At 50.1% G+C, this 24,376-nt stretch overlaps 11 protein-coding genes across 11 annotated transcripts; 5 read left to right on the forward strand and 6 right to left on the reverse strand.

The window, feature by feature from the left end:
- Window positions 1–797: 797 nt before the first annotated feature.
- Window positions 798–2,163, reverse strand: POSPLADRAFT_1159259 (hypothetical protein; the record flags this gene model as incomplete). The annotated part of the gene is made up of 3 exons (XM_024487408.1): window positions 798–830; window positions 952–1,473; window positions 1,819–2,163. The coding sequence occupies 3 exons, from the start codon at window positions 2,161–2,163 to the stop codon at window positions 798–800; spliced, it is 900 nt and encodes a 299-aa protein (XP_024333469.1).
- A 151-nt stretch (window positions 2,164–2,314) lies between these two features.
- Window positions 2,315–3,334, forward strand: POSPLADRAFT_1041918 (hypothetical protein). The gene is made up of 5 exons (XM_024477999.1): window positions 2,315–2,513; window positions 2,576–2,679; window positions 2,736–2,771; window positions 2,832–2,970; window positions 3,025–3,334. The coding sequence occupies exons 1-5, from the start codon at window positions 2,477–2,479 to the stop codon at window positions 3,246–3,248; spliced, it is 540 nt and encodes a 179-aa protein (XP_024333470.1). The 5' UTR covers window positions 2,315–2,476; the 3' UTR covers window positions 3,249–3,334.
- Window positions 3,335–4,733: 1,399 nt separating this feature from the next.
- On the reverse strand, window positions 4,734–4,886 carry POSPLADRAFT_1159291 (hypothetical protein; the record flags this gene model as incomplete). Its single annotated transcript, XM_024487412.1, has 1 exon — window positions 4,734–4,886. The coding sequence occupies one exon, from the start codon at window positions 4,884–4,886 to the stop codon at window positions 4,734–4,736; it is 153 nt and encodes a 50-aa protein (XP_024333471.1).
- A 1,944-nt stretch (window positions 4,887–6,830) lies between these two features.
- On the forward strand, window positions 6,831–8,248 carry POSPLADRAFT_1159408 (hypothetical protein; the record flags this gene model as incomplete). Its single annotated transcript, XM_024487421.1, has 6 exons — window positions 6,831–7,044; window positions 7,100–7,212; window positions 7,263–7,329; window positions 7,386–7,523; window positions 7,576–8,014; window positions 8,074–8,248. 6 exons carry the CDS (start codon window positions 6,831–6,833, stop codon window positions 8,246–8,248), a joined length of 1,146 nt encoding a protein of 381 aa, XP_024333472.1.
- A 753-nt stretch (window positions 8,249–9,001) lies between these two features.
- Window positions 9,002–11,473, reverse strand: POSPLADRAFT_1062501 (hypothetical protein; the record flags this gene model as incomplete). Its single annotated transcript, XM_024481521.1, has 6 exons — window positions 9,002–9,284; window positions 9,339–9,792; window positions 9,847–9,984; window positions 10,035–10,214; window positions 10,267–10,474; window positions 11,363–11,473. 6 exons carry the CDS (start codon window positions 11,471–11,473, stop codon window positions 9,002–9,004), a joined length of 1,374 nt encoding a protein of 457 aa, XP_024333473.1.
- A 198-nt stretch (window positions 11,474–11,671) lies between these two features.
- POSPLADRAFT_1159622 (hypothetical protein) lies at window positions 11,672–11,881 on the forward strand (the record flags this gene model as incomplete). The annotated part of the gene is made up of 1 exon (XM_024487438.1): window positions 11,672–11,881. One exon carries the CDS (start codon window positions 11,672–11,674, stop codon window positions 11,879–11,881), a length of 210 nt encoding a protein of 69 aa, XP_024333474.1.
- A 247-nt stretch (window positions 11,882–12,128) lies between these two features.
- On the forward strand, window positions 12,129–13,463 carry POSPLADRAFT_1159528 (hypothetical protein; the record flags this gene model as incomplete). The annotated part of the gene is made up of 5 exons (XM_024487433.1): window positions 12,129–12,339; window positions 12,399–12,511; window positions 12,562–12,628; window positions 12,678–12,815; window positions 12,862–13,463. 5 exons carry the CDS (start codon window positions 12,129–12,131, stop codon window positions 13,461–13,463), a joined length of 1,131 nt encoding a protein of 376 aa, XP_024333475.1.
- A 294-nt stretch (window positions 13,464–13,757) lies between these two features.
- POSPLADRAFT_1050581 (hypothetical protein) lies at window positions 13,758–13,916 on the reverse strand (the record flags this gene model as incomplete). Its single annotated transcript, XM_024480015.1, has 1 exon — window positions 13,758–13,916. The coding sequence occupies one exon, from the start codon at window positions 13,914–13,916 to the stop codon at window positions 13,758–13,760; it is 159 nt and encodes a 52-aa protein (XP_024333476.1).
- Window positions 13,917–17,116: 3,200 nt separating this feature from the next.
- POSPLADRAFT_1050582 (hypothetical protein) lies at window positions 17,117–18,875 on the forward strand (the record flags this gene model as incomplete). Its single annotated transcript, XM_024480016.1, has 6 exons — window positions 17,117–17,327; window positions 17,380–17,492; window positions 17,558–17,624; window positions 17,752–17,874; window positions 17,923–18,367; window positions 18,419–18,875. The coding sequence occupies 6 exons, from the start codon at window positions 17,117–17,119 to the stop codon at window positions 18,873–18,875; spliced, it is 1,416 nt and encodes a 471-aa protein (XP_024333477.1).
- Window positions 18,876–19,397: 522 nt separating this feature from the next.
- On the reverse strand, window positions 19,398–20,266 carry POSPLADRAFT_1062504 (hypothetical protein; the record flags this gene model as incomplete). The annotated part of the gene is made up of 4 exons (XM_024481522.1): window positions 19,398–19,498; window positions 19,556–19,648; window positions 19,701–19,943; window positions 19,993–20,266. 4 exons carry the CDS (start codon window positions 20,264–20,266, stop codon window positions 19,398–19,400), a joined length of 711 nt encoding a protein of 236 aa, XP_024333478.1.
- A 2,914-nt stretch (window positions 20,267–23,180) lies between these two features.
- Window positions 23,181–23,404, reverse strand: POSPLADRAFT_1062505 (hypothetical protein; the record flags this gene model as incomplete). The annotated part of the gene is made up of 2 exons (XM_024481523.1): window positions 23,181–23,241; window positions 23,304–23,404. The coding sequence occupies 2 exons, from the start codon at window positions 23,402–23,404 to the stop codon at window positions 23,181–23,183; spliced, it is 162 nt and encodes a 53-aa protein (XP_024333479.1).
- Window positions 23,405–24,376: the final 972 nt, after the last annotated feature.

The following is a 24,376-nucleotide window of genomic DNA, read 5'->3' on the forward strand; positions in this document are numbered from 1 at the left end:
AATGAACACCATGTCGATTACGTATCGCAAGCATATCTGACCTGTGCCAGCTGGATTGAGTAGCAGGAAGATGCGCACTAGAGAATCCAAGTTAGCCGCGACTGCTGTAGACATGAGATCTCATACATAGCAACTCACCTCTTCAGCTATGAGTTCACTTCCACACGACATCAGTTCAACCGCGTAGAACCGTGATGGCGCAGCCATGACGCTGGGTACGACTGCATTCGTGTTGACGCATTAATGACAGATCAGACTAGCAGGACATCACCACGTACCTTTGGCTCCTAGGATACAGACGAATATGAGTGTCAGAGTGAGCATGGTGAGGCAGAAATTGTGGTATAGTGAACTAGGCGGTCAAACAAGTAGCAAAAGAGCGTGGGGGTCGAGTTGAAGATGGTGGCAGTGAGAGAGGAGCACACAGCCTTAAGGCTCGTGGTGGGAGGCCACAGAGATCGCTACGTCGGCAGCACGCTTCGGAACAATAAAAGAAATACCACTGTGATGGGGGTGCTTAGTTTTTACATAAAGACAGGTGGCCCGCAAATGCATTGGCCGTCGTCAAAGCGTCGTGATGGTTTTGCCGACCAACATGCTGGTCAAAGCTTGTGGCGTAAAACATAATTTCCAAGCCAATCAGTCCTGCGCTAGATAGCCAGCGGGTGTTGGGTCCAGTTATACACCTGCTCCACTTTCTGGGCGCGTTATAAAACCATTAGTTGCCACTAGTAAGTACTGCGTTCGTAGTTGAGATTAGCTGAGAAGAGTAACAGTACTTATGATGTAATCCCTCCTCACTCCCGGAGACGGCGGGAAGGAGCTTGGCCCTATACATAAATCATCTCGCTCTCTGCGTGGCTGTCATTAGAACTCCGCTCGGCATATGAAACAGGTGCGTTTGCGAACACTGACCCCCAAGATCAGGCAGCACCCTCATCACTAACACACCCCTTGAGCCTCTGCAAGGGTATTAGCAAGATAGGCAAGACCGTAGCTGGATGAAGTGGACCCACTGTTCTTGAGCCGCAGACATATCTCTCTTATGTGAGCTGCCCAACGAGCGTCAGCATCATCAGTATGCACAGGTAGTGGATCGGGGGGTGAGGTTGAGCCATTCATGCTCATATGTCCTGTGTCACGATCTTCCAATGTTCGTACGGGCAGCAGAGGCGACGGAGCGGGATGCGAGGTGGAACCGCCCACACTCATGGGCCTTGTGTCTTCGCTGCCTTGACGATCTTCCGTTTCCAATACGGGCAGTATCAGAGGTGATGGAGCGAGATGCGGGGTGGCATCGCTTAAGCTGCTCATGGGCCCTTCGCGCATCCGGTCGTCCATTTCTTTCGACTCTGGAGAATCATCCTCGCTTGCTTGTGCCTCTTCAACCTCATGCGACCCCCGCTTTTCGTAGCAGGAGAGGTCTAGCGGTTCGTCAATGTAGACAAAAGCTTCATCCCAGTCAGTCGATTGCTCGGAATAGATGTCAGAGTAATGGCTTTCGTCTTGAAACGTCTTCCAAGCTGTCGACCAGTATGATGTCAGAGCTTTCCATGAGGATGATAAATTTTGGTTCACTGAGACCATGCAAGACATCAATGCTTTTCACGAGTGCCTTCGCCGTCTGTTGGTGTGAGTTGGGGTTGGCTGCTTTCCCGATCAAGTTATCCTGGCGGCTGAGCCAGAGCTGGGCGAGGTACCCATCGAGCACTTAAGACCGCCAGCCAGCATGCATCTTTTGCTCCTTAAATAATGTACGGATTATCTTGTAGTCATTGATGAGCTGGATGTGTACACAAAAGCATAATATTCACATACCCTATTGTGGTATCCTAGCCAGCGTCTGACTTCGATCAAAAGCATCTCCCCTATGTCCTCCTCCTGTGCCTTAAGGTAGAGCTGGGCGTGATGATGCATCAGCCTGTTCAGGCAGACCTCGACTACCCAGCGATAACTTTCTGGAAGTTCCACAGCCTCTACTTTTGAACCGGGATCGACTTGAAACACCGTGGCTTTCTTGACTTTACGTGCCTTGGCACGCTCCAGTCTAATTAGACCCACGTTGTCGCTGTCCTTCACACGAAAACGATGCGACAAATTGAGCGCGAGTCCTGCAAGTGTTTCCCGAGTCGAGAGCTTTGGAATATGGACTCCTTTTGTCATGTTGACAGATTCTTTGCGACTACGATGGAATGTGGTTCTGAATGGCGACGTAGAAATGTCGCGTAAGGTTCGTTCATTGACATTGGCGCCCGACGCTAGCGCAATCACGTTCTTATTGTCTTGCTAACTTTTTGTCTGTGCTGATAGCGTTGCCTCGTCCACGATGAGCTATAAACACAGCATGCATTGGCAACATTTTGGATCCTTTCGCGTCCACTCCTCGCCCACTCGATAACTGTCCTTCATTACGTGCATTTGCAGCCCAGTCGCTCATTTCTCGGGGAATCCTTATTCCAGCATCGCGTCTAGCAAAATGTACCTGCTTATACTCGCGGTATACCTCCTAACCAGTACGATTCACGAACTGTCTTTCGCATTGGCGGCAGATTGACTCGATGTCCATTCATCGCAGCACTACAACTTGTACAACTTGTACAGTGCCGGCCATCGGCGAACGCTGCTGTGGAACTCTCTAAATGCGGGGAGAGCGATACCCCTCAGGTCCTTGCCGATCAGGTGGGTCTCTAGTTAATATCTCGCGATGGATATATTACTCATTACTGCAATGTCAGTGTGTTGCCGTCTGTCGACCCGTCCACGATGCGCGCGTGAGTATATCTGCTGCATTTTAGCCTCAGTTCGCGGAATGCTAACCTGTACGCTCTTAGGATTGCAACCTTACTGCTGCGTGTACCTGTACGGTCGCGCCTCCTGCCGCAGTACAAGCTTGTTTGCAATGTCTCCTGGATGCAAACACTGGATATTATCCTCATGAGGTCGCATTTATGGTGCCGTCCAGCTTGAGTGGTCAGTCTCTCAATTTCCTCTACTCGACATTTCTCTCAAAGATCCTCCACATAGCATATTCGGAACTATGCGGTACTGCGCCGATCAGCCGTGAGGCGACTGTCAACTTGTCTCACTCCTCGGCGGACACAAATTCGACCGCTGTGCTGAAAAGAGAAGTATCCGATACTCACTGTATATATGGATTACCGCAGGTGACGGTCTCGAGTTCTGCATCTTTCATCGCTTCACAGAAGCGTCTGTGGCCGCTCTATTGTATCATTTTCTTGATGATCTAGTCGCTTTTCGAGACTAGTACATAATATCCCTAACTGCATCTAAGTTATGTTCAGTATCACTAACACATATTGCCCTGTATCTATAGTAGAGTATTGTCATCACGTCCGAGCTATTGTAGCATCGAGTGGCGTGAAAGCCCTGTCGAAGACTCCTTGAATTTGGGCGCCGAACATTTATAGGCTCATCGTCGGTTTTGCTGACGCGCCTGTTGGTATTTCTGGGTTTGGAAGCCGGGTCAATTATTACTACCCAGCCAGACTCTCAGATAGACAAATGCACCATCGCGAAGTATTAAAACAACGCGTTTCATTAGAATGGTAGCAAAGCGCTCGTTACTCCTACAATCTACATTGACACTCCAAAACCTACAACAGCGCGATCTAGATGCTATATCAGGTAGTAGTGCTCTGCAGCTCCGGTAGCTTCGTCTGGCATCTGAATGTGCACCAAGCGACGTCGCCGTGATCATCTGCACTCTGTTGCGATTGAAACCGCTTGGTCAAAAGGGTTGTTATCGCTATACGTGCACTAACAACATTCGCCCGTAACAGAGGGCCGCTATGGCGTTCATGGTTAGAAACTTGGTTTGACTCTGCAACCGTTTACAGCATGTGTAATGTTGACTTTTGGGTATGTCGGGCAAGCGTCGCTGCCGGCCCGGGTCACGTAGTCGTGCGCCGGTGTGGGAATAGGACTTATGTAGGCGTCGCGCGCCGTAGGTAGCCCCATCGGTTTGTAACCTTATCCACGATTGATCCCTGTCCATCGAGGACGTTGGCTGCCGGCGGTCTTTCCGGCGTCGTTCTCACATGTAATGCCTTGCCTGTATTCAATCTCGATAATATTCTGTTGACATGCGTGTCGCAAAGACTCGCTGTGCGAATACAATTTCGCCGCGGTCCTTGAAATGGACTTGCAAACATGTGTGTTTTCCTGAAGTCGGTTGAGGCTTATACAGAGTTAGACCTAGGTCTGATGCTCCCGTGTCATGAGGAACAACTGCCGACGGTTGGTCTCAGTATAAGATTATGCAAATAGCTCGAACCTGTTAAAACGTAGTATCACAACGTGTGCCTCGAGAGTCCTGGATCTAGCCTTTGACAATCCACGAACCAAACAGGTGGGCGTAAAGCGCCCAGAAGCAGAGAAGGGTCATCGCGCACGGGGCATTAAAAGCAAGCAGTGAAGCAAGGTCATTTGGCTCATATTCGTACAGTACGGAGCAGCACTTGGTCGTATCTCGAGATCGTCTCTACTAGTATTACGCAAGCCCTCTCCTGCCAGATAACATGAATAATACACGAAGATCAAATGATACAGGCCGGGCGCCGCAGAGGTCTTGGAACCGGGAATAAATATGTTGGGTATTTTGGGCGGGTATCTGGATATGCGCTGATAATCAGAATAAAGGCATATTCATATGAACAACCGACGCACAATTTAACGATACATCGAAAGAAGAAAAGTAGAGAAGGCCGCCGTGACTATGTTATGACACAGTAGCCAGGGTACCCGTCGCTCTTGTGGTCGAAGTTGACCAGCATGCCGTTCGCGGATAAAGGGAATCCTTCTGCATGCCTGCTGGACGCGAGCAGAAACGCTTCGAGATCGAAGCCGTCGAATTCGAATGAATCCATGGACGTTGAGCGCGAGGTGAAAAGTCGCTTGGATAGGTGTAACGGTATGCACGACTTGGTGATAACGCTAAAAGAGGATGATTGGACTCGCGCAAGTACTTGAGGATGAGGACTGTAAAGAAAACTGAGACTCAGTCTAAGCTATGATTTTATACTCATTACCTCGGAACTCATTAACAGTGCGGCTCGCTGGCTGAGATGGACAATTGCCTGACGCGAATCTTTGAGAGCCGAGTATAGAGCGAGATGTGGCCATTGTTCTTCTGTTCTACAAGCGTCGCATCACATTGAGATTGATTTGTCAGGCAGTACCAGAGCGTCCTTCAGTTCAGAGACAGCGAGCCGCCGGCTTTTTGTCTCTCAAGCGCCGAGGATATCAATTGTTCTCGATATGGTATGCGGCGATCACCGGCGTCTAGTGGACAGCGACCTGCTTGTCTCGCCTCCGCTGAAAATGACGTGCCGGAGAGAGCGCACTGCACATAAAATGATATGTACAGACCGAAATGATTGAGACGGCTACAGCCACTAAAACTGAAGAAATAGGCTGTATGACTGTTGAAATTTGTGGCGCCACTACACTTCGGACATTTCTGTGTATAGCTCAAACCTTGTTGATTCGTAGCGTACGCGCTCTTATTTCTTCAGGCACATTTGCAATGACTGTTACCATCCTGTCAGTTTGGCAAAACACTTTCGTGTGCTGTACGCTTCATCTGGCATGTCGATTTTGTTAAAATTACTGCTTATTGAAGTAAATGTGCAATGAGCGACGAGGAAATCGTTTTCAATGGTAGCGTCCTGCACTGGGATTGAATGCTTGACTGACCGCCCGATGAAACGTTTTCGCCTTGTTGTGTCTGCCCATAGCAACGAATCATATAAGGAGCCTGGATATATACATCTATGTTCTTAGCTTGCACACCAACGGAAGCTAGTATGCATGCTAGGAAATCTTGCGCTACTTATTGCCTTTGATGTACGAAGGATATGCCCAGTGCAGGTAGTAGTAACATCCCGTTTCTTACAACTTTGAGAGCAGAAGCAACGTTCTCGAATGAAATCATGAAAAGCATGCACATCCTTAAGAAGAATCACTGCCTGCAATGAATTCGGCAATCTCAAGTGTTATGAAAACTAAACAGTACATGACAATCAGCTATTTAACAGGCTTAGGACATTGGTAGGGATAAGGATGTTATGCAGTTAAGAGATAACTCTAGTGAAGTAAAGATACAAAACTACGATACAGTACAACGAATTCAAGGTGTTTTGTTGAACTCCTCATAAGTTATCGTCATGGAAGCAGGCTCCGCGAGGATATATGAGCTTTATGCTGCTATTTGCGTGAGTGAGGGCCGTTGTGATGGAAAAACCATAGCGATGACTTACAAATTAGCGTCAAGGACATTGGACTTCAAGAGATGACACAGTAGAAAATGACGCCGCCTCCGCTATGTTCGAAGTCGAGCGGGATGTCTGTGTCGTTTGGTAATGTTTGCGACAAGTCTGATGAGTGGTGTGTCATGGTGGATAGGGACGAGTCGAACGGCTCCGCGAAAATGTCCATCGTAGTGCGTGGAGGATGGAGAGGATGCAGTATCGCGCAGTAACTTTTGCGGATGCGGTTCAGTCTGAGTACCGGTCATTGCAAGCATCCTTGTGCCTTTTATCACGGCCTTGCGAAAGATTTCTGTGGTGCAATTGCAGACGGACAATGGCGTCCGAGAATAGCTAGAACCCGACACCCATACGGGGTAGGCCGTAAACGCACGTGAATACATCCTCGATCCCATTGTGCGCCCCCTTCGTCTCTCAGATCTCGCACGCGACAATACGCACTGTCTGGATGTATTGCTTGTTGCCGCTGGTATAATCTCGAAGACAAAATGCCTGCCAATCTAGCACCAATCACTTCCTTCACCCACCCTGAGAGGCACTGCTATGGCGGCAGACCCAACATATCCCCTTTACCCATTCGTTGCATTCGTCGGCTGTGTCCTTGCTCTCGTGCCGTTGCCATGGCATCTACAGTCTTGGAACTCGGGAACCTGCTACTACATGATTTGGACATCTCTGGCCTGTCTCAATCAATTCGTGAATTCTGTTGTGTGGTCCAGCAACGCGCTGAATATCGCGCCTGTTTGGTGCGATATCTGTGAGTCTGCTCATTCTCAGTTCCTATTTAGTGGCTTATTGTCAATTCATCGAAGCCACAAGGATTACTATTGGCGCGTCCGTTGGCATTCCTGCAGCTTCTCTGTGCATCAATCGGCGACTATATGATATTGCACGAATGCAAGCTGTAGCTATGACGCGTGCTGAGGTACGACTTGCGTTTTCTTGTCCGCCCACTGTCTGCTAATGTCCCTTCAGAAACAGCGTGCTATCTTGGTTGATACGCTTATCTGCGTCGTTTTCCCGATAGTGTGTATGGCTCTTGGTACGTACCCAGCAAGTTGTGTAGAATGACTGAGGAAATCAATGCTAGAAAAATAGCATACATCGTGCAAGGACACCGCTTCAATATCTTCGAAGTGATTGGCTGTTATCCAGCCATATATAACACAGTTCCCACTTACTTCTTGGTCTACATGTGGCCTGTAGTCGTCGGCTTGATTTCTGCCGTATATTGTGGTAAGTGCTTCCGCTCTAATCTCCTAAACGGATTGCTGAACTACGCGTATAGTCCTATCTCTCCGCCTTCTTATTGCGAGGCATGCGCAATTTCGCGAGTTCATATCGTCTGGAAGTGGCTTGACTAGTAGCCGTTATTTCCGTCTAATGGCATTAGCGACAACCGATATGTTGTTCACCATCCCATTCGGAATCTACGAGCTGTACTCCAATGCCGCGAGCGGAGAAATCCAGCCATGGCTGGGCTGGGCCAATACACACTTCGGTTTCTCACGTGTGGATCAATATCCTGCGCTCGTCTGGATGTACCAGCCCTCTATCGCCGTTCCGTTGCAGCTGAGCCGGTGGATCATACCAGCTTGCGCTTTCATTTTCTTCACATTCTTCGGCTTCGCGGAAGAGGCCAGAAAGCGCTACGCCGCACTGTATGCCTCAATATGCAATCGTTTGTACGCACTCCGCATTATGCGGATGGGGGACAAACACGAACGGTACGTTCACTTAGACTGGTCTGAAGCGTCTTTACCTGGAGGCTCATCGCTCTCCGCAGCTCTGCAAGGATTCCCAGTGCATCAGGCGACAGCCTCCCACCGTATTCCCCCAAGTCAGCATCGACTTCTGGATTTGATTCGCTGGCGTCGATCACTGCGGTATCTGAGGGATCCAGCTCTGCGTCTACAGAAACCTTCGATATGAAGGATGCATATGGGCATGAGAAATGCTAAGGGTTTCCTCATTCTGTCATCTATATACGAGATACGTCTATTAGTTTTCTTCGCCCATGCTTCCATAATTCCTGTAGCAAATAATTGTCAGATTGTACTATATCCATGATACCCTATTGCGACACCAATAGAAACTGTACCAGTTAGCATTGTCAGATATAGCGCACATGGTGGCAACCCTCGTGATGTCGGATCTAATCATCGTAGCGATGAGCGCAAGCTTGTTGATCTTGCACAGGGAGTGTTGAGGTGCTCGTCTCTAGTAGGAGCGCCCGATGTTACGGAACAGCTTGCGGGTGGGAGATGGGTCCGCGAACTCATCTCGATCATATTGGCAGGCCCATTCAACTTCGATTCCTAATTCTGCATCAGCCCCGCCCTATGCCTAGATATTCTCAGGTAAGTCTGAGCTGTTCTGCATGATATTCTTGCGTCAGAGTCATCGTCAACGAATTCTTCATACACTGCTGTCAATTGAGATTATCATACTGAGGAGCTACTGCCGTAAGATCTACTAGCTGGGCTTGCTTATCATGATTGAAAGCGCAACTACGTCGGGTTGGTCATCATTAGAATGCGTGCTCGCGATATCCTAGTGGGCTCCAGACATTCACACGCACGAGTTCGTTCCGGGTGGTTGCAACGCAGAATATCCGTAGAATGTAATGATACATGGCGTAAATATTGCTACAATAGACAGAGGAAGCAATGATGGAGATAGGTGGGTCGACCTGTGTGCACGATGACAGAGAATCATGCAAGAGTAATAGGAGTCGTACACTCGCTTTGAGAGAGGCTGATGGGGCATCTCGCAGGAGGAGACATAGCAACAAAATACGATGACGATTCGGACGAAGCGAAAGGATCGGAAGACGCCTCGCACGGAGCAGGATGCTTGGGGGAAGTGAAGGTTGACGTTGTCGAGCAGGCGGTGCTGGGCCTTTCTGGATAACTGTCCTTGCTGTCAGTGGGACCCGGACACGTATCGCTTTCTGGTTTAGACGTCTTCACGAAAATGAAGTGCGATTGTGGAGGGCTGAGATAATATGTCAGCGGAACCACAGACATTCTCTGCATGAACGATACACACCTCGATTGGCAGAACGAAGGCAGCGTCGCAGCAAGGGGAGCATTTTTATCATTCCGATGGATTGCGACGCGGCGCAACCATTCGATGCATGAGCCGTATTCTTTGACGGCATCTGCTCCAAAGGCGAAGAATATGAAGAAAAGGCCGGCGGACACAGGTGTTGTCCACCAGAGGAAATACGTCCAGCGCAACTCGGTCGTCGGGATGAGAACGGTCGGGAACTGCCCGATTCTCGAGAAGTCGGAGTGTACGTTGGCCCAGCTGATCCACGGGCGCAGGCCGTCACGGTAGTTGAAGTACAGCGTGATGGCGATGACGATCACCGCCCAGAACATCTCGACGAGCGACATGGCCATCAGGCGGAAGTAGCGGGTGGGCGTGAGCCCGCTGGTGGAGTTGGCGAGGTGCCGCGCGAATATGGCTCGTCTGCGGAGGAAGTGGACGAAAGCGAGGCCTGCGGAGCGGTCAGGAGCCGGCACGGACGACACGGGTGGGCTCGGGCACTCACCGGACAGGACGAACGTCCCGAGGCAGAAGAGGATGGGCAGAAGCCACATGATGAAGAATTCGGGGATGGAGACGTAGTCTTCCGCTCGGCACCCGAAGTCCTCGACTATGTCAAACAGGTGTCCCTGCACGATGTAGTCTGCCGAGGGAACCGTCAGCGCGCAGCCGGGAACAGACCGAATGACTCACGCATCGCCATATAGATGATAGGAATGCAAACGCAGATGGCGAGGTCAGTCCACATCCGCCGCCGTTTGTCGGTGAAGGTTGTCTTCGCCTGCCGCTCGGAGGCGATGCGTTCCAGGTGCATACATAGGCAGAAGCACGCCGCAGGCAGCGCTATGTTTGCGCCTATGTCAAGCTTGGTAGCTATGCGCAGCCAGTCAATCCCATGCGTGCATGATGCGTGATTGCGACCTACTGATGTCGCACCAGACGACGAGCTGGGCCTCGACATTATGATACCAAACGATGGCGTTGACGCCGTGCGTCAGATTCACGATAAAAAGCCATACGATGATAGACAAGGTAGGGATATTACGAGCTCGCCAATGCCATTGCAGAGGAAGGAGGACGAGGACAGCAGCGAGGAAGGACGCGAGGGGCAAACCAACGGCGGGCACGATAGTCTGCAGAAGACGGAGAACGAGTGAGCGCGGGAACGGTGATGTGCTGTGTATTCAGGCATGTTTATGCTGCGCTCCTGTACGTCCATGCTGCAGCTCTGAAGTCTCTTCCTCAAGCCGTTGTCACGTCGGTGAGCGTCTCGGCTTGTGCCGGAGCTCAGGTTCTCGATCAGTAGTGACGTCAGCAAAAAGGAACACGTCATGGCCGCTCATGCAGGGACTCGCATGGCCTTGTGAGGCCTTACGAGAGACTGTTATTTTGGCCCGGCAGTCTTGTATCGACATTATGACGAGCAACGGGGATTTGGCCGGCGAACGTGTTTGCCCACGGGTGTAGCGATACGCATAAGTTGTCTCCCGTTCGTCTCCCGTAGGCAGACCTTGAGTATTGTGACCCTTTTGTATAAGGACGACGATCACAGGATATAGCTCATAAAGGACCCTCGTGTGCGGTACGTACATAGCAAACGATCAAAAATATACTACGGGAACCTCCAGCCCCCGGCTACTATCGCGCCCGAGCTTGCGAGCTCGATCCTGACCGCATGTTCCAATACAAGTATTGAAGCTTGAAGCACGAACTGATAGTAATAAATTCAGATAAACAGCCACGCAATTAAGATGTAGGATGTAGTAGGAAGATGAATGAACGACTAGGAGGAAGTGAAGGTATCGGGACACAAGTTCACTACGGCTACATGAATCTTCATTGTTAGGGTATGTGATGGTATGCATCATACATTGTTGGCGCAGTGTGATCGCCTGGCGTGGTTACGGTTCTGGAGGGCCTTCAGAATTTTCATATTGAATGACATTGAAGCAATTGCCGCACCTATTTCTTCAAGATATAGTACAAAAACTCCCATAGCCCCAGAAACTGTCCATGTCCACCGGGACGTCGGACAGAAATGCAGCATCTGCAGAAATCGCGAGGTTTGACTCCTCCAGAGCAGATGCGACCGTGACCGGCAAGAGTTCAGAAGCGGGGATGAAGCGATCCATGATGGAGGTTCGACGGTTAGAGTAAATTGGGCTAGTGGCCTGACGCATTGTAAGGAGCACCGAAGGGCTAAGTCTGTAGTATTTATATTAGTGAACGAAGATCCTTGAGATACTTGGAACGTGAGACATGAGAAGAATCTGCACATACGTCTATTGTCTGCTTTGTACAGTCACATACATGTTACAAAAGACCGCAGCATGATAGAACTGGCCTCGCCCAGGCATTCATTTCCGCGGACCGACGAACAACGAGTGGGATTGTCAATTGACACCCATAAGCGTCCAAACAAGCGCCCATCTCTTTCAATGGGCGCACGTGAGGTTGGGCTAATAGCAAGGCTTAGGCCAGCGTACCGCTGCTCGACCGCTACTAAACTAGTACTACCAACGTACTGCCCTATTCTGTGAATTCTCGCCTCTAGCTCATCATCGGTGTGCAGATATGCATCATTATGAATATCATATTGAGAGGGCCAGGGATCCTTCTTATTGTTGATCCGACGTGGCTTTGTTCCCTGCATAAGGGCAACAAAGGGCCTATTGACATCGACATTTCATTCTCAAATACGTCGTATGTACCCAAGAGCCTTACACTTTCTTACTTCACGCTCTGCTTGCTTGCTGGCACGACACCACCTTCGTATTGCAGTTGACTATGGCCGGCCCCACCTACCCACTATTTCCTATCGCCGCGTTCATTGGATCGGTTCTCGCTCTTCTGCCTCTTCCGTGGCATTTTGAAGCACTGAACTCTGCGACATGCTACTACATGATCTGGGCTTCGCTTGCATGCATGAACCAATTCGTGAACTCCGTTGTCTGGGCTAACAATGCTCTCAATCCCGCGCCTGTGTGGTGCGATATATGTGAGTGATTGCTTCGCAGCGATACCCTGTAGGTTTCCAAGGAGCTAATTTATGTGAAGCTACCCGCATCACGATTGGAGCATCTGTCGCCATACCTGCAGCATCCCTGTGTATAAACCGACGGCTCTACCTCATCGCAGAGACGCAAGCCATCTCAGTCACAAGATCTGATGTACGTGCCAGACTCACGGTTCAGATACTCATCTGACGGTCTAATTGTAGAAGCGACGGGCTATGCTAATAGACACTCTGATCTGCGTCCTGTTTCCAGCTATATGCATGGGATTTGGTAGGCTCGCTGTCCTTGCAATACTTTGCAGCGCTGATCTATGTTGTAGCATACATAGTTCAGGGTCATCGTTACAACATATATGAAGAAATCGGGTGTTATCCTTCCGTATACAACGCGCTCCCAGCGTATTTCCTTGTGAACTGGTGGCCCATTGTGCTCGGCCTGATCTCTGCGGTCTATTGCAGTAAGCAACGCAAATTCTCTGAGATATCTCTCTAATGATGTCCTAGTCTTGTCGTTGCGTCATTTTACTCGTCGCCGTGCGCAGTTCAAGCAGTTTCTCTCGTCGAAACACTCCTCGTTGACGTTTGGACGTTATTTCCGTCTCATGGCCCTGGCCACAACGGAACTGCTGTTCACGATCCCCGTCTCGAGCTACGCTATATATCTCAACGCCACTGCACAACCTATAGAGCCCTGGGTTAGCTGGTCCTACGTGCACTACAAATTTTCACGGATCGAACAAATCCCTTCCCTGATCTGGCGTACAAACCGTCAACTGGCCATTGCACTACAGCTCGGGCAATGGCTCAACCCTCTCTGTGCTATAATCTTCTTTGCATACTTCGGTCTTGCCGAAGAGGCGAGGCGACATTACAAGGCAGCTTTCTGGTCGTTTGTCAAAGTGGTGGGCTTTTCAAGCCCAGTCAGCCGGCGCGGTGCGCAGCAGCTCAGGTTGGTGATACCCTATATCTTAGCGATAAATAGCACTGAAAAGTCACCAGCTCTAAGCAAGAGCCCACGATTGAGCCTCCGTTGGAAGAACTACCAAGATACGCCCCGACCTCTTGCCAGAATGTTTGTAGCAAATCCGCATTTGTCCAGCTCGTAGAGTCTCCCGGCCCCCATGACGCAGATGTAAAGTATTTGCTACCCGCTTCAGGCGATTCTTTTACTTCCATCACTATTCCAGACTCCCCATGCTCATAGTCTACCGCCGAGAGCGTTGACTCGGACTTGTCATGTTATACCAGCATTCCTTCGCCATTGACTCTTAATGACCGTCCGTTAGTATAGTTCTGATCTTCGTTCTCACTTTGTAGTAGGCGCATATTTCACGTAGATGTCCTCTCTGTAGCACTCTTTCGTATTCCCGCATTCCTGTATTCCTCGACACATGTTCAATCTAATTTGCAGTGCACACGAAATTGGCGAAATACGAGCCGTGACCAGCTCGACGCGAGCCTCGTTTGTCGGTCTGCTCGTACTGACTGATGCGAAAGTCGATAGATGAGAATAGCAGTATGTCTAAACCGACCAGAAGCTGATCTATAGAACAGGACATTACAAATTGTTTGCGCCTACATATGCGCAATGATGGCCAACATCCATTCGTTTTGATATAGAGAACAACGGAACTAGAAACTCGTCCTTGTCTTGGGGTCCATCCATTGTAGTTGCCCCCGGTGGTAAACTTCATCGAAGCATTTATTCGTGTAATGAGAGTCCTGTCTTGATCATTCGACCACAGTGATTATCCGCAGGCTACTGGTCATACATAATAGTCATTCGAGAAAGTGTACTTTGACACGGAAGTCGTGCTACAGTCAATCATTACCACTGTGAGCGACAGGGAGAGGGAGGGCCCGCGGGAGGCGGGACGGTCGGGCCCGTATATGCACATCAGCAAAACCTCTACGATCTGCTATGGCCTTATGCCGGCCGCGGACAGTATAGGTACAGTTATGACAACGTTTAAGACACAAGTCCTACCCTAATGAAATAGGAACGATGAGATGCTTAACAGGCGAGTTAGCCTTCAGTACTCAGCTCAGTTGATTGAAAGCCCAATCCTGAGTTCTAGGAGCTCAGCACCGATATATAGATAGGACATGATACATGTGCAAACTAATAGCTACTGCTACATCGGGGACAATGGGGGTATTCAGATACACGGGCAACGCTATGTGAACTACGAACACTGATGAGACATCCAGCAACATCGAAGGAAGCCAGACTTACCAATATTTGAAGGCGAAAAATCTGACCAGAGAAGTGGTCTCAGACGAACTGGAGAAGAGCTCCTAACCAGTCGTCGGTGCCAATGAGTGCGACATCAGTGGAATACGCCTGGAATACATACAACTGTTATGCAATTACGCAATATATGCCCGGTCTTGACGGGGTGTCTTCATTGACGGGAATAGATATGTCCCGAGGCTCACAATACGAGCTTTCTAGGAAGTCTGCGATTGAACAAAGTTCATCCATTTGAGGGAGCGAGTAATAACTGCGACCAGAGGCTTTGGGTGCAGAAAAGAGTAGAGTATGCAGAATTATATTGGTGAAGTAGACTGCTGGGCCATTTATACTGGGATCGCCTATTATTCCGCTAGTGACCACAATGCCCGGAGCTCAGTGTGGTGCCACAACGTTTTGTTCGCCCGATGCAGCCATATTACGTAATTTACTAAGCGCCCAGTCGACGTTTTCCAATCGGCGTACGTGATGGTTCACTGCCGCATACTATTGTCCGGAATTATAACAATACACAAAATACAAATCTTCTCATGCGACGCCTTACCACGGCGTCTCTAAACTTGGGTAGCGCGCTCCGGTCGGAATTAAGTATGAGAAAGCTGGGTTGCATCACTCTTCTTAGTATTCCAAGGCCTGGCCGCCGAAAGCCCGGCCCAAAGTAGGGGCCCTGAAAACACTAGATACGACTAGAATTCTCTGACAAGTCTCTTTAAACTGCGCAGGCCCATCCAACGCTCGCCAGCATAGGATATGCGTTATTTTCAGCTCTACGATTCTGCGGGTATCCTTATTCCTCAATGGTCTGTACTTATTCTATATCAGTGCCATGGACGATGGTAAGTCTGCCCTCATTATATGGGATGGAACCATGAAGTCACTGCCAAGGCACCAGAGGTTCTGACCCGCTGCCGTCTCCTGCTATTGCTTCTGCTCGCAGCTCCACGGAGGTCTAAAAGTATAATCTACGAGGGGAGGTGCCTCGTTATTAGAATACTGTCAATGACGATCCTGCTAGCCTGTCTCAATAGGCGGTGAGACGACGAGACAACGATGGACTCCGAAGCACAATCAAGCTGCCCCGACTCGTCCTCTCCTATCGCTTCCGGCAAAGAGAAATATGTAGCTAGACGGTCATCCGCCACGCTTGTCAGACTATCATTATGCTTCTCTCCGGCGATGTGATTATACACTCAAGAGCCCCGTCATATCATAGATCTATTTGTATCTAAATGGCTTCCAGCCGATGAAGACTCAGCAATTATCATATTCTATCGACATTAATGACAGTTGAATGCCTATAGTAAGTCGTTGGATTGTAACACGGTATAGAGTAAATCCAGTGGAAAAGTAGGCGTAATATGTGTTGGAACAACGGTGCGACGGCGCGGGGCGCGTTTGTCCACGGGCGTAGCGATGCCCGTAAGGGACAATCGCGTAGCGTACATACATCGCGCGCAGTCGTTATATACTACGATAGGGGCCTACGGCCCCCGGCTACTCGCGCGCCCGAGCTTGCGAGCTCGTTCCTGACCGCGTGCTTCAACAATATGCTTCATCACAGAGCTACAACGTAAGCGAGGAAGTACGGGATTGTGGATGCATCGGTGCGAACATGATGGTGAATCTGTCGGGTAGGTGGTAAGCTGGAATACACTGGGGACCTAAGGGAATTAAGAATGGACTTACGCTAGGTGATCGTGCACCATGAATGTGAGTAGTTGTTGCTAATATGCTCTTCATCGACAGGTATGATGTATGTGATGATGTCTCCGTCAGGCGCAGCCTGTGTAGAGATGCTGAGATCACATGAGGTGAGAGTGTCCATATGATTGACTCGGATGGGACAGCGTCCAGGGAACGTCTCACCGCAGGCAACGCTTTGCAGTTGGCAGTTACAGATGCTTCCTCGAGGGTTTTAGGTAGATCCCTCTTATATTGGTAGTAAGGATGGTGAGTGAACAATATCACTGGGTAACCTATTGTTGAGCCTATACCAGCCTATTTCGCACGGCGGTAGCCTGGGCTCTACTATTAATAAGTGTCACTAACCCAACAATATCGCACCGATTCTAGCGATGAGGTTGCTACATCGCCAGACATCATAACCCTTGAACAGTCATTAGTCATAGCATTTGCCTTGTCGGTATAATTACAATATATCGAACTACAAATGAATCATGTCCTCCGTTCCAAACTGTTCTGCAGACGGCAAATGACATGCGTAGAATACCCACATCTCGTCCTTATTGTGAGATGTGAGCATAATAGTATGTCCATGGTACAGTATTTCTAAGCGAGGGTTTCGATCATTGTTATCCAATTCAGGAAAGAATGATGGCTGCATTGAGCGGTCATCCACGTGACCATCAATGGGCTGTATTGTGCTCTTGCCGCCATTGTCGGAACCTCTGAGCGAAAATCATATACTAGAGTGCAATCATGACACCGAATTTTATTGCCTCGTCGGCTTCCTTCCTCAATTTCTTCCCCCAGCGTGTCTATCCCATGTCTGATCCAACCTACCCCCTGTTTTCTGTGTTTGCATTCATCGGATTCGTAGCAGCTCTCGTCCCTCTGCCATGGCATCTTCAAAGTTGGAATGCCGGTACCTGCATATACATGATATGGGCTTCATTCGCAAGTCTCATAGAATTCGTGGACTCTGTTGTATGGAATGGCAACATCAACAACCCTGCTCCTGTTTGGTGCGATATTTGTATGTCCGTCCCCTCTACCTTGTACTTGCAATCCTGCTCATCGTGTCTCAGCGACGAAGTTTTTGATCGGCGCGGGCGTTGGGATACCGGCATCCTCGCTTTGCATTAACAGACGCCTATACAAGATCTCATCCTTGCGTGCAACTACCATCACCCGCGACGAGGTATGAACTAGTTTCTTTTTTGACGCCTGGAACATACCATCTAATTAGTTATCTGTAACGTGAAGCGACGTCGCGCCATTTACGAGGATATTGCCATCGGAGTTGGCATCCCAGTTCTTGTCATGATTTTGCGTGAGCAGTGATTTATCTTCGCATTAACTGACAAACTGATCGGTGCCATTTTTCACCCAGATTATGTTGTACAAGGTATATAATTGTTACACTGTTCCCTCCGCGAAAAGTCTAAATCTCGCCGTAGGTCATAGGTTCAATATTCTAGAAGATGTTGGTTGTACACCAGACATCTGGAATACGCCGCCTGCATATCCCCTTGTTTTCATGTGGCCAGTGCTCCTAGGCTGTGTGTCATTCATCTATGCATGTAAGATCTCACCAGACATAGATGTTTCGTCATCTGACTTTTTCTTAGCCTTTACGTTGCGCTCGTTCTGGCGTAGACGCGCTCAATTCAACGAGCTCCTTACCACGAGCAGTGCTCTTACCACAAGCCGATACTTCAGGTTAATGCTTCTCTGCTGCGTTGAGATGGCTTGCACCGTACCACTTGGTGTTTTCAGCATCTACATCAACAATGTCGGCGTTCAAATTGCGCCGTACGTCTCATGGGCGAATGCTCACTACGATTTTTCCTTCGTCGAGAAATTTCCTGCTATCATCTGGATGAGCAGTCAACCGTTCTACATATCCGTTCAAATGGGTCGTTGGATTTACCCTGGCTCATGTCTCTTGTTCTTCGCGCTCTTCGGCTTTGCAGAGGAAGCTCGCCGCAACTACGAATTAGCCTTCTGGGCGGTGGCCAAATGCTTTGGAGCCCAGCGCCCGTCGCAGAAGAATGCCGCACTCCAGTCGCTTCGGTATGTTTAAAACATACCCCGCATTCAACGATAGCTCACGACAGATCGTAGGATTGGTATGGACCTCAAGAAGAGCACGTTCAGCTCGGACGATTTGCCTCCATACACCCCTTCGACGCCTGCGCGCCGTAAACGCCGAGACTCCCTGTCCTCGTACCTCACGCAGAGTGTCCTAGATTTCGACCTAGAGAAAGGCACTCTATCTCCCGCCTCCACGTCGGCCACGTTGAACTGTGCGGAGACACCTACGTTCTCTGAACTATCACCCCAGCAGCTCGAATATGCAGAGCTTCGCAGCACCTATGCGCCATCGACGCCAACTGAAGTCGCCGTTCCCTCACCTGTCTTGCCGCGTCCGCACACGCTTATCGAGCGGGAACATGTTTCCATTCCTCCATATCATCGGCCATTCACCCCACCCACTGTCTGTCTTGTTGCATCGGATGCGCTGACGCAGTGTACTTCTATCCAAATGACTATCCACACAGAATCCACTCACTCGCTATAATTCGACTGGTTCTGCGTTTCCTCAGCTACTCTCGTCTGTATCATTATTACATCGTGTCTGTCCCGCTTTGCTTTTGTATCTGCTATAGTCCATCAAGTTCTGATACTTGCTTTCTTTGATCCCTCGTCATAGCTTTCGCTATCTGCATCGTACTATTTCATACCCCTCCTATCGTACGTGACATAATGACATGGACGTGTTGACTTTGACCACCGTATGATCCCGACAACTGCGTTCTCCGGTTCCCTGGCCGGTTCCAGTAGAGGTTGGTCCGTCATCAGCTTGATGGCGTTTGTTGTAAATGAACGGCTTGGCAAGAATGATCTCTGAGCCGCCTCTGACAAAAATAATGAGTGGAGCAGAGGAATCACAAAACGACGGAGGTGTCCGGATGGACCATGCGGCGAGAGGTCGCGGAATGTTTCACAGGAGTCCCAGAAGAGTAGAAGGGATCCGTGCAAACTGACAGATAATAGCAGCGAAGAGTGTCGCGAGCCTTCCCGTTTGGTATGATCATTGCTATTAGCCAAGTAAATCGTCCAGAAAATCTTGCATATCTTCTCTTTCCGGCTTTTCCGGCTTTTGCTCGGTCGGAAGAAGTGGGGCCTCGCTATACACTTTGTCTGAGCAGGACAGTCTTGATTATACCCACATAGAACGTAGATAAGCGTGAAACTTACCTTGCTGCTTGCTGCTCCGGGAAGCAGATCCGCCACGGCTAGTAGGCTTGCCGCGTTGTGTAGCAGCTTGCGCGCGGAAGCGTGTCTTAAGATCTGCGAAACATTGAAAACCATTACATGTGGAAGAATATGTATTATGACGCACCCCACTTCGCTTCAGCAGCAGCCTTCTCTCGCCGCATTTCTTCCAAAGAAGCATCCCACTCGACTTGCTGTACCTTGCCTTTCTTTGAAGGCACTGTGGTTTGGGTAGCTGGTACGACGTGGGCGAGGCTATGATCTACATCTTCATCCTCGTCGGGAGATAGTAGTGCAGAGGGCTGAGCTGAAAGTCGCTGACGCTCAAGGAATGAGGACAGGTCGATGTCAGGCTCCTTTAATTCTTCTCCTGTTGCGCGGCTTAAGTCTCAAAGAGAGCGCAAGGGCTGCATACACACCTTCCGAGTCCAACTCGGGCTCAGGCTCTGCATAGCGGTCGGCGTTCGTGCTCAGCTGCCTCCTTGCGAATTTCTGCTCCAGCTCGCGCTGCTCCTCCTCGTTCAGCTCCGCCTGTTCTCCATCCAGCACCAAGCGTTGTCCCCATTCTGCAGGGCGTCCTCTTCCGCGACCTCGCCCCCGTGCGCGAAGATATTTGCCCAACCCACCGCGAGACTTGCCCCTTCCTCTTGCTCTTGTGGGTGAGCTTCCACTAGTAGTGCTCTGATCTTCCATTTATCTGACCGGTAGCTTCACAGCTCCAGTGAAAGTTCTGAAACGAAACGAGATACGAGGGATAACAAGTTCGATTGAGAGCGAATAAGCGCCGATGCTATGATGAGCGCTAATAGTAATAACCTTTCATGATCCCGATATCACGACCCAACATACGACCTCTAGCGTCGTGGTCCTCAATCCCGGACCACCGGTGCGCATCAATTCAACTAGACATGCGGAAGATGAAGGTCTGGCTCCTCGCAGCTTCTGACTCAACTCAGTGCGACCACGCTACTTACGAGGTAGGCGCACCGACATGAGCTCCAGCTGAGATGTCGTGTAGGAAGGTCTACTTCAAGGCTATGGTAGTAAACTTTTCACTTTAGCAAATTTCCATATAGTAAACAGTAACATACGACTATGCATCTATATATCTTTTTGGATTCCTCTCCGGCGTCTAGCTTTTGAGCTATGCAAGCCCAGCGGGTTTCGAAAACACAATCTGTAAAGCCACTAGATGTTGTGAGGAGAAAGCTCATAAGAAGGTCCATAATACTTGCCCGCCGCACAACCATATGTTGGCAGAGAATCTCTCCTGACTGTAGCGACAGTCAAGGAGCTCGCTTGAATCATACACGATTTGATAAGAATATTGAATCAAGGAAGCTTCGATTGTGGCGCAATGCCAACGGTGCCGAGCACCCCTAAAGTCAACCAGAGTGAACTGGGCCTTTGCGCACTTGGCCTTATGTGCCCTCGATCTTGGTCGTTCTGCAGTTCCCGGGAATGTATGCGAATGTACATGGAAACCGCCCAGGCGACCTACGAAATCCTCTCGAAAGTAATGAGATGTCAGTACCGACAGGGGACATCTGCACCAGTGTACAACTAATGCAGTCGACCCATAAACGCGCGCGAGCCCATTGTCAGAATATATTGAGTAATAAATTGTGCTATGACTCTAGGGATCTGAAGCCTGAGCGCCGGGCGTTGGCGACCACACATGCAATTTCTTGTTCTTGCAACAAGGTGCCTTCAGACCTAGATCGGAGATTCGGGTCTTGTCTTCGTGATGGCGGATCGATCAATCTAAGTACTTCTGTGATCGATCGCGCTGTGGTACGCGCCATGCCCACATTTGGCAGGTGAAATGCTGCGCGCTTTCTGACTGGCCGTTAGCGCTTATGCGCATCGACGAGTTACTAACAGGCAAACTCGAGTGTATTGCACCATCTTGCATCATAGACAGATTTGCTGTAGTTTATAGTCAAATTGCAGCTGTATAGTGTCTGGCCTGGCGACGGGAGCCACATGTCAGCCTTCGCCAACAATCTAGTTTGAGACGTTGGTGGCGCCGGGTGTGAGCCACAGCATCTGATATATCAGTGGCATGGTGGACTCTCTTGTAGCACTCGAGTTTTAAAGACGGGCTATGCCCCAAAAATCAAGGATGTATTCGCGCAGGCTTCCCTATTCAGCTTTTCCACCAGCTCCCATCCTCCTCTGTACCCAGCTCATCTGTCCGCGAATACACCCAATCTGCAAATACTAATACAAACTGCGAAGGTCGAAGTGGTTTTTTAGTCGTGGAATCAGTTGAGTCAATAGCAATGAAAAGTCGTCTGCCCGCGAAATAAGCAACCTGTCGGGCCACATCGGAAGAATCTGCCTCGTACCGGATGAACGGCTTGCTCAAGCAATAGTGCAGGTGCTGCTAGTAGAGCCGCCTCCGGTGTCATGGTTGACAGGCACCTGCTCAGTCTCCTCGGCGGGGACGGGGTTGGCGAGGGCGAAGAAAGCGTCCATTGCGGTTGGGAGGATGACGAGAGCAGTGAAGTCTCAAAGGTAGCGGTTCTCTGGGGTGTTCGAGTCGCTGTTGAGCCATGCGTCGACATTCTATATTTATACCCGTCGGTGAAGTGTTCTAAACAATAACGGGATAGTTCCAGACAGGATATGAAGCATATCCGCCACATCCATTTGCGTGGCCCCTAACCGTCTGGTGCGGTTCGGGTTCATTGCCTTATTGTCTCCCACAGCTAGTCAGTGACTCAAAGGGTTATCAATGCGCCAAGCCCTACTCTAAAGCTCATGCCACACATCCCGTTGACGTTAAGGAGCATCTAAGGAGTGAAATATCTTCTGAGTGAAACGGACAGAACGAAGGCGACATCGCCTGGAGTCTCAAGCCGATGCCACAAATGCGAGACAAGACATCGGTTTGTAATTCGTCGTGCACCGTCTGCCAAGCATATTCAGCGAATTATCCTCCTGTCGGAGACAGCTCTGTTCAAATAATCTCCCTTAGGAGCGGTATACCCAGTTTTGTGCGATATTCGTCTATGGAGCGCCCATGTAGCCTCCATCCCCCTTTGTCAGTACGGCGCAGGATATCCGGATGTCCCGAACTGACAGTCCCACTTGTAATCCGCCCCCGTGGAGTAAACTTTAGAACACTGGGTGACGGTATCTCTTGAAACCTGACTTGACATTTCGTTGAAGGCAAGCTGATGCCGTCTGTCCCAGCAACGCCCTGAGTACTTAGCACGCAATGTCACTACTGTCTATCGCAGAGACACATGCTGAAGGCCACCATAGAGTCGCCGAATGCACATGGATATTTGTGACAGAAACCAGGGGATATGGTCGCGCCAGTCCTCACAGTAGTCAATGTTCGACATCATGCATTCGTCTGAGACAAAGCCACACAACACACAGTCGTGGGTGATCCTACACTCCCCCTTCCCACTCTCCCGACCCTAACCGCCAAGCCACTCGAGCCAAAATCTACTAAACTACACAGCGGAGAACGAAGAAAATCATAATGTTATGCGCGAATCACAGCGCGAACGTCAACGAGCGAGTGTGTGCTTGCGGGTGGAGGCGACAGCAATGGAACAGCAATGAGGCGACAATGGAAGAGCTCTCGCTCCTAGCGGACAAAGGCGCGGCGATCAGAGGACGTCAGCGAAGCTGGGAGCTCCGTGACATACCTAGCGAGCGAGAGGCGCGGATGATGAGGCGGGAGTGTGATTTCCTTTATGCGATGGTGCACGAGTAGTTCGTGGTGCCATTGCCAGTGTCGAAGTCGGCGGGAATCTGCTGCTCGGTCTCCTCTGACGGGACCGGCGCGGCAATGGCGAAGAATGCGTCCATTACGGAGCAGGACGGGAGGATGGGATGTCCGAGAGGAGCGAAGGTGACGCGGATGTCTGAAATGCTTCGACGCTGTCAAAGAGGGGCGGCTGACAGCTTATATACGACCATGCCTGCAGGCAGCGTCGCGCACAGACAATAGACGGGTGCAGGAGGCTTCCCATAGAGAACGGACCAGTCAGCCGCACCGGTGAGTAAATGTTCAGTCTATCTTGAGGCGCCGCGATGATGAGGATCGAGGCAAGGCGGCTGCCTATTGTCTTGGTGGTGATTGAGTCTCGGACAGCAGTTGACTTACTCGTCGGATGCGATCAAAAATATGAATGGATAGGAAGCTAATCGAGATACCGTGTACGCTGCCTATTGCATAGTCTCACACGTGTCCGTGGAAGCGTCATCCCGCCAGGCTGTCAGCCAATACAAGCGCACAACACAGTGGGAGGGACGAAGGTTCGGTTGAAAAAGGAAGGAGAGGGATCCGAGCGGATGAGTCAAACGAACGCGATATCGAGTGCGCACCAGTAGGAAGCGTGCCTGAATGACGCCTTGGTGAGTCCGCCTAGCAGGGCGCAGTCCAGCCTAACGCACAGAACAAAAGGCCTCGGGAAGCTCTTGGTATCATAAGGTGTATGTCCAGGGACGTCAAAGACCACCGAGCCGAGCGCACGTGTCGTGCGGCGTTACAAGACGGCGAGGAGCTCACTCACTTGGGAATGCTTTATTGTGTTGCACGTAATCACGTGCCTCATATCGGAGAGGATGGGACCGAAGTGTCTAGCAGTTTGATCTCGCGGCAATGCGGAGGGAAGCGAGCTCCTGTCTTATTGTTTAGTGGGTATGATCTGGATGCGCATCTGAACACCGAAACATCCCGCGTTTTGGTTGAGGGGATCCGAGCAAGATGCTGACTCTGCCCTGGAACCCGAACTCACCTTACAGTATTTGTAGCGAAGACCAATCTCTTTGATAAGC

Source organism: Postia placenta, assembly GCF_002117355.1.
Source record: "Postia placenta MAD-698-R-SB12 unplaced genomic scaffold POSPLAscaffold_22, whole genome shotgun sequence".
Lineage (NCBI taxonomy): Eukaryota > Fungi > Basidiomycota > Agaricomycetes > Polyporales > Adustoporiaceae > Rhodonia > Rhodonia placenta.

Excerpts from the sequence above, each read along its gene's own strand:
- POSPLADRAFT_1041918 (XM_024477999.1), top strand. The coding sequence starts at position 2,477 with ATGTACCTGCTTATACTCGCGGTATACCTCCTAACCA. Across the intron at positions 2,680-2,735 it reads CTCAGGTCCTTGCCGATCAG|TGTGTTGCCGTCTGTCGACC; the intron begins GTGGGTCTCTAG and ends CTGCAATGTCAG. Across the intron at positions 2,971-3,024 it reads GGTGCCGTCCAGCTTGAGTG|CATATTCGGAACTATGCGGT; the intron begins GTCAGTCTCTCA and ends TCCTCCACATAG.